This window comes from Musa acuminata, chromosome BXJ2-4 (assembly GCF_036884655.1).
Source record: "Musa acuminata AAA Group cultivar baxijiao chromosome BXJ2-4, Cavendish_Baxijiao_AAA, whole genome shotgun sequence".
Taxonomy (NCBI): domain Eukaryota; kingdom Viridiplantae; phylum Streptophyta; class Magnoliopsida; order Zingiberales; family Musaceae; genus Musa; species Musa acuminata.
The window spans coordinates 26,311,377-26,320,233 of NC_088341.1; the positions used below are offsets into that span (position 1 = coordinate 26,311,377).

General features: G+C 35.2%; 1 protein-coding gene across 1 annotated transcript; it reads left to right on the plus strand.

The window, feature by feature from the left end:
* Positions 1 to 4,832: 4,832 nt before the first annotated feature.
* On the plus strand, positions 4,833 to 8,511 carry LOC103974400 (alpha-humulene synthase-like). The gene is made up of 6 exons (XM_065102150.1): positions 4,833 to 5,153; positions 6,096 to 6,468; positions 6,625 to 6,843; positions 7,049 to 7,184; positions 7,383 to 7,631; positions 8,094 to 8,511. Exons 1-6 carry the CDS (start codon positions 4,889 to 4,891, stop codon positions 8,385 to 8,387), a joined length of 1,536 nt encoding a protein of 511 aa, XP_064958222.1. The 5' UTR covers positions 4,833 to 4,888; the 3' UTR covers positions 8,388 to 8,511.
* The last annotated feature ends 346 nt before the right edge of the window (positions 8,512 to 8,857 follow it).

The following is an 8,857-nucleotide window of genomic DNA, read 5'->3' on the forward strand; positions in this document are numbered from 1 at the left end:
TTTCTGAAATGATCGCTCCCACTAATCACATCATCCTCAAGAAATTTAGCGTTTCTTGATTCCACAATCCTAGTTGTGTGAGATGGACAATAGAACCTGTAACCTTTGGACTTTTCAGCATATCCAATGAAATACCCACTAACAGTCCTCGGGTCCAGTTTCTTCTATTGTGGATTATATATCCTGACTTCAGACGGACATCCCCAAATGCGCATATGTCGCAAACTCGGTTTCCAACCTTTCCTCAGTTCAAATGGTGTCTTTTGGACAGCCTTGGTTGGAACTCGATTTAATATATACACAGCCGTTTTTAATGCTTTAGTCCACAAGAACTTAGGAAGATTGGAGTTGCTAAGCATACTCCGCACCATGTCCAATAATGTTCGGTTTCTTCTTTCTGCAACACCATTCTGGTCTGGAGAACCAGGCATAGTGTATTGGGCAATAATCCCATGTTCTTGAAGAAACTTAGCAAAAGGACCAGGTGCTTGTCTATTTTCAGTATATCTACCATAATATTCTCCACCCCTATCTGATCTCACAATTTTAATTTGCTTACCACATTGGTTCTCAACTTCAGCCTTAAAGACTTTGAAGGCATCCAATGCTTCATTTTTATTATGAAGCAAATATATATACATATATCGTGAGTGATCATCTATAAAGGAGATGAAGTATTTCTGACCATGTATGTCCATGTCTGGACAACATATATCAGTATGAATTATTTCTAATAAGTCTGAACTCCTATTAGCACCCCTTTTGGACTTATTGGTCTGTTTTCCTTTAATACGGTCCACACAAGTCTTAAAATTAGTAAAATCAAGAGTACTAAGTACCCCATCTTTAACTAATCTTTTAATTATATCTATGGAGATATGTCCTAATCTCCAATGCCATAATATAGAGGAGTCCTCATTAATATTACACCTCTTAATGCCAGCATGAACATGCATTGAACCTTGAGTATTATCATTTTGTAATAAAATACGGTAAAGACCGTCAGACAAAATACCATTCCCAACACAATCAGATTTATATAATAAACGAAATGATGTGTCTTTAAAATTAAAGGAATATCCAAATGGTACGAGTCTGGAAACAGAAATTAAGTTTCGTGAGAAACTTGGTACATAAAAGGTTCTTTCCAATTTTAAAACAAAACTACTACTTAAAGTTAAAATGCATGTTCCAATTGCTTCCACATGTGAGCCCATCTTATTTCCTGATAAGATGCTTTGCTCACTTCCCACTGGCTTCCTTAGGTTTTGCATACCCTGCAAAGAGTTTGCAATATGGATTGTTGATCCAGAGTCAATCCACCAGGTGTTAATATTAACATTGACCATATTAGATTCATAACATACATATGAGGTTGGTTTACCTTTCTTTTCAAGCCATTGTTGGAATTTCGTACATTCCTTCTTCATGTGTCCCTTTCTTTTACAAAAGAAACACCTTGCTTCTTTCTTGATATCAGCTTGGGGTGGTATTTTACCTTTTCCCTACTGATAAGCTTTTTGATTGGCTTGATGTTTGTCAGTTTTGTTCTTCCCTCGAGTGGTTACCATCAATGCACTTTCACCTAATTCCATTACTAGCCTCTCTTCTTCTTGAACACACATGGTCATTAATTCATTGATTGACCATTTGTCCTTATGTGTATTGTATGAAATTTTAAAAGGGCTATATTGAGGTGGAAGGGTGTTCAGAATATAGTGCACCAAGAAGGATTCTGACATATTAACCTCAAGTTTCTTAAGTTGAGCCGCAATATCTCGCATTTGCATTATATGCTCACGCACACCCTTTATGTTGGTGAGTCTAAGGGATGAAAATTTCATAATAAGGGTGCTTGCTAGTGCCTTATCCGAAGTGATGAATTGTTCATCGATAGCCTTTAGCAAGTCTCGGACATTTTCATGCTGGTCAACAGAACCACGTATGCCAGCAGTTATCTTAGTTTTGATAAACATCACGCTGAGCCGATTGGATCGCTCCCATCGCTCATATAACGTGATCTCAGTTGGAGTGCTGGTATTTGTGACTATAGGTGGTTCGTCTTTTCTAATAGCATAATCAATATCCATCCACCCTAAATGGAGGAGAACCCTCTCCTTCCATATCTTATAGTTATCACCACTAAGTTCGGGAATATCACATCGAATATCAGAGAAATTAACAGTTTGAGAAACTGCATAAAATCAAACATGCTTATATCAAAATTTGAAGCTTAATAGACTAAATTACATGTTTTACCAATGTGAAACATGCCAAAAATATGAATCTCATGACATAAAAATTGCCTGTGGGCTAAATTCTTAATTCAAATAGATTCATATGGTCTTCATGATAAAACTATCAAATTATATTCCAATTCATAATCCCTGTGGGTAAATTATGAAAATAATCTGATATTTTATCCTGATTAATTATATTAAATATAATAAAAGATCCTGTGGGATAACAATTATTATACGAAATATAATCAATCACAATATAATGTCTAATTACTTATGTGATCCTTATTTTAACTTTATATATAATTTTAATTAATTAAGGATGTTGTGGCTAATTCTTAATTAATTAAGATTATATGGATCACTAGACATTTTAAACATAAAAAATTTGCTCATAAACATAATTTAATATAACTAAATATGCATACATAATATGAGCATTTTACCGACTAAAAATGTTGAAAATGATATTTCCTCATGATTTTCAACAAAATATACCAACAAGTTTCCAAGAAGAAACCAAAATCAAATCATTTTCATGGCATAAAAATGAAAACTTTTTCATATCAAGGCAGAGGTCATTCGGCTCTGATACCAAATGTAAGAAATTTTAATAAAGCCAACTTGTGTTTCTAAATCATTGTAATAGAAACACAATAAAACTAATGCGGAAACGAAATAGCGTACCTCCAGCCATTGTCGCCAAGAATTTCTGCAGAGGTTTCTTCTTGAACTTTGGTTCTTCTCGGCTCAGAACTCTCGCTTTAGATGGTGTAGGAAAGCCTTTCGCTTCAAAGAGATGATTAAGCCAAGGGACCAAAATCCTCATGTATATATAGATGTTCTCCCATCAATAACATTTATCATCACCAACCATAACGTTCAAGAATTAATTCAAATTTGTAACGTTTGGACCATAATGAAGAACTTAATGATATTAAATATTTAATTTAATAATAACGGTTTCATGCATAAAGAATAAGAAACTGAAATCATTTAAACCATAATAAATGAAGAAATTCATGATAATTAATTATGAATCTTAATGAGAACGGTTATGTTATTATTAAATAAGATATTTAATAATAACCGTTACAATAGATTTATTTCTTTATAGATCCTGACCCTATGGATTGCGAACAAGACCAGGCTGTTGCCACTGAAACGGGGGCCAGCACAAGACCAGGCTGTTGCCACTGAAACGGGGGCCAGCCTGACCCTATGGATTGCGAACAAGACCAGGCTGTTGCCACTGAAACGGGGGCCATGTATGGATGGAGCCTTTTTTCATTACAGTAAATTGACAGACGTTTGATGGATCGTTGTCGCTAAGAGTTGTTTTTCTACCACAAATATCGAAGATGTCGTTGCTTATAAATTCCGACACAAGGCAACAGGCTTTCGTTTCCGAGTAAAAAAAGGAGACTATGGGTTTGCAGTCACTTGCTCCAGGTGATGAGGCTGTGGTTCGCAAGTCTTCAGGCATTGAAATAAGTAATTTCTGCTTTAGTATTATGCCGTACAACCAACCACACACATCTACATACCAAAAATCTATAGATTCCTTGGTTATATCTTAATCTTAACAACAAGTCAAAATGAAACTATTGATCTCAATATCTACTTTGATAGGATTTCGAATTCCTCACTCAGTCTTATGCTCAAAATTGGTCCCAAACACCTTCTCTAGCATGAACCCTTTTGTGTTTTAATTTTTCGTTATGTTATATCATGTTATTTTTTAATTAATTATTTTATAAAACGAGAATTATTTCGTCGATTAATCAAATTGGAGGTTTGATGATTGAATAAAGATGAAGCATCCCAAAATGAACCAACTCATATGAGTGGATCACTCCTACAAGAATATGTAGATAGGCTTTGAAAGAAATTGAACCCTTTAAAGTAAAAAAGAGTTCCATTAATACACACATGGAAAAAATGTTGAAAGTTAAACTAAAGTTTATATAATATTATTTATAGTTTGAGAGTGAGTAGACTGATATGATGAGTTTGACACTGTTTAGAGTTTATTATAAAACTTAAGTTAATATACGATTATATACATGATTTATAGTTTCTATTACGAGAGTGAGAGCAAGGGTGATGGATGCAAAACTAATTATATCTCGTCTTTTTCCTATATTATTGGATGCAAAACTAATCATAGGACGTCAATTAAAGATGATGGATAAGCTAAAACTTAAGGCAAGCTAAAAGGAGCGTACAGTCCCTGATGGCCCATTCGTTATCTTCTTTCTCATAGAACGTGTTACTTACGGAACCAAACCAGATTCGAGACTCTATAAATTGCTACACAAGGCTGCAGGCTCTCGCCATCCTCGCATCACTTGCATCCAGATCAGAATGGAGAACGTAATTTCGCAGCCACACGTTCCAGGTGATGAAGTGGTGATTCGCAAGTCTGTAAGCTACCATCCCACCGTTTGGGGTGATTACTTTATCTTACAGGCCCAGTCCTCCCCCAGTACACAGGCATGTATATACACATATATCTCACATATGTTCTAAGTTTTAGGCAAGAAACTCTCCGAGAACGAATGGTGTTAATGTTTCATTAACATGAAAAATGTGCGCTTGCTACTTTCTTTTGGTTTTGCTGGTTGAACAATTAATTGCTATGGAGGATGCAGGAGTGCGATGCAAGGATGCAAGAGAGAGCTGCAGAACTGATGGAGCAGGTAAGAAGCATGTTCAAGGACACTACCGACATCTTGCAAACTATGGACTTGGTCGATTCAATCCAGCTTCTTGGATTGAGTTATCACTTCGAGAAAGAAATAAGTGAAGCATTAAACCGAGTCCATGATGCCGATTTTAACGATCATGCTCTCTACGATACTGCTCTCCGGTTTCGCCTGCTGAGACAAGAAGGGTATCATGTGACCCCTGGTAATATGCTCTTACGTTTCCTTGGAGTAGATGTATTTGTATGTTTTCTCTATAATTTTGTGTTCGCCTTGTGTTTAATTCAGGCATAGAAAAATTATGTTTGCAGAAGTAATTCGATTTGTGTTTTTAGATATGATGGAGGATTTTTGTTTTAAGAAAACATCTTAATCAGCCCATCGAAAAAAAAGTCACTGAGTGACCTCACACTTCTCAAAACGTTTTGATCTCCTATAACAACTATATTAAAAAATGTACTTTGTTATATATATATATATATATATATATATTCATGGATGATGAAGAGGTGTGATGCAAGGATGAAATAGAGAGCTGAAGAACTCAGGGGCAAGTAAAGAGCATGTTCAATGATACTACTGGTCTGCTGCAGATTATGGAATTGATTGATCCAATCCAGCTTCTTGGATTGGATTATCACCTTCAGAAGGAAATAACTGAAGCATTAAGTCGAATCCATGATGCTAATATTGACGACCATTGTCTTTACCACACTGCTATCTGGTTTCGGCTGCTCAGACAACAAGGATATTAAAGTGTCCCCAAGTAATATGCTCATTTCCTTTAATAAAGCAGTATTTGTATGTACTATCCATAAAATACAACCTTTTTTTATCATTTTTTTTATTTAATCATAGATGAGAAACTTATGCTCGAAGTACTAAAGTCATTTGCATCGAAATTATGCTGATTTCATAGTTGAAGAACTATTTATATAATTTGTTGATGCCCTTCTTTATCTTGCTCGTTTTACAAACTATATAATAAGGGCATGTTATTGTGACATTTTCTTGGGTACAATAAACATAAAAATCACACACAAAAGTAATTATATTGATCATCACGTAATCACTTAATCACAGCAAATTATTTTTGATAATATGACTTTATTTTTTTCTATAAAACAAAAATCTTGTGTTTCTGTAGATGTTTTTAACAAGTTCAAAGATGAGAAAGGGAGTTTCATGTGTACCTTGGAAAGTGATGTGAAGGGACTGTTAAGCTTGTACAACGCAGCTCATCTTGGGACTCACAGGGAGATAATTCTTGATGAAGCCATCTCTTTTACCAGGAACCATCTATTATCTGCGTTAGGCGATCTTAAACCACCATTAACAACGCAAGTGTCTCTTGACCTCGAGACACCTCTATATAGAAGGATGAGAAGGCTCTTGGCAAGAGATTATATCTTTATATACCAAGAGGATGCCACACGAAATGATGTCATACTGGAGCTTGCAAAGCTGGACTTCAATATACTACAATCTCTTCATCGTGAGGAGCTTAAGAACATCACTTTGTAAGGTCCCCTCACATTAATTTTTACTACTACTAGCCATATTTCTTCTTGATTTCTGCAAAGAGAAAGATCCATAGAGGATATGGTTAAGTAGATCGATTGTTGAATGATATCATGTTTCTCATCTATTTATTCTGGATCGTGGATGACTTGAAGGTGGTGGAACGAAATAGCACCCTTCAAAAGTCTCGATTTTTCTCGAGACCGATTGGTGGAGTGCTACTATTGGACTCTGGGCATATACTTTGAACCCCACTATTCCCGTGCACGAATGATAACGGCCAAGCTCTTTGCCCTAATCACTATTATGGATGACATCTATGATGTCTATAGCACACTGGAGGAGAGTCGACAATTCACCGAGGCAATCCAAAGGTTTGGAAATCTTATATCGACCGAAAGATTATATTTCACTGACTTTGCATGCAATAGGCGATAACATAATGTGTCACTAAAAGCATGAAAATAGTTTCGACCATTGTGGATAACAAAACAATATTAATACTAGTAATAACAATAACAATAATATATGTAAAATCAACTACATTTTTTTCTAAAGATGGGACTAATTCATATGCAGATGGGACGCAAAGACTGTTCATCAACTACCAGAGTATATGAAGGACTACTTTCTCAAGTTAATTCACAACTTTGAAGAGTTCGAAACTTTGTTAGAACTCGATGAGAAGTATCGCTTATACTATCTTAAGGAAGCGGTACGTGATGAATCTGGAAGACCTTGCTTAAATTTTCATGAATTAGCATTACAATTAGCGAATACAATGATTGTACAGAGAATAATCATTCCATATGTGACAATCATGAAGCGAGATGTTAAAATTCCATTTCTTACATATACATGGCTCATGCATTAGGTACATTAAGGAATGAATGGGTTTATTTTACCTATACAGATGAAAGCTGTATCTAAAGCTTACTTCGAGGAATCCAAATGGTGTGCTCAACGTTACGTGCCAACTGTTGAAGAACACCTACAGGTTTCCCTGATAAGTGCAGCATATCCTATGCTCAAATGTGCTTCTTTTGTTGGAATGGGAGAAATAGCAACGGAGGAGGTATTTAAGTGGATTACTAGTTTCCCAAAGATTGTCCGAGCTTCTACGATAATTGCCCGTATCATGAATGACATTAGTTCACATGAGGTATGGTCATAACATAATCTCCTATATTTTATATCATATAAACATTTTTCATAGTAAATTTTGCATTGATTTCACTCCTAGTAGAAATATGATAACATAAAAAAAAGAAAAAGAAAATAACATACATTCTCCAATTAGATGAGATGGCACATAATTGAGGTTTAATAGGGTAATCTCCAAAGGTTGTCTTCAATATTCCTTCTATTTATCACCTCATAAGCATTTGTTGTTTTACTCAATTGCATTATCAAAGTTTTGCTGAACTAAGAAATCTAGCACAAACGAAAAAACTCCAGTTCGTAAGCTTCCGCATCTGTAGATTCCCAAATTCCACTCATCTACACCTTGTTATCCATAATAGTCTATTAATTTATTTTCATATAACGAACATGTAAATCCTGAAAGGATCCCCCAGAATTCAGTTTGTAGATCATTCATCCTCTTTTTTCATAAAATTTGCAGTTGGAACAAACTAGGGAACATGTTGCCTCCACAGTGCAATGCTACATGAAAGAATATGGAACAAATGTGCATGTGGCATGTAAGAAGCTCCAAGTTCTAGTTGACGATGCATGGAAGGATATAAACGAAGAGTGCCTCAATCAAACTGCATTCCCCATTGCTTTACTCCAAAGGATTGTTAATTTTGCACGAATGATTGAAATTTTATATAAGTACACCGATGGATACACCAACTCCTCTACGAAGACGAAGGAATATATCTCTTTGTTATTTGTACATCCTATTCTACTTTGATTGTATGACGATGCTTGCTTCTTCTATGAATCCTTTATTCTGAAATATATGTAAGCCTTTGTAAATGAACGTGTATTGTACTATGCTTGCTTCTTCTATGAATCCTTTATTCTGAAATATATGTAAGCCTTTGTAAATGAACGTGTATTGTACTATGCTTGCTTCTTCTATGAATCCTTTATTCTGAAATATATGTAAGCCTTTGTAAATGAACGTGTATTGTACTATGCTTGCTTCTTCTATGAATCCTTTATTCTGAAATATATGTAAGCCTTTGTAAATGAATGTGTATTGTACTAGCCCTGGGAAGCTCAAGCCAGTATTATCTATGGAAAACAGAAATCTTTGCTTAACAGTAGTTCAAAGCAATTTGCAAGTTGCTGGTATGTGTTACAAAATTATATTAGCTATTTCCAATTTTCACTCTTTTCAGTCTTGCCAACTTAAGAAAGGCTCTTGAAGTTGCTATG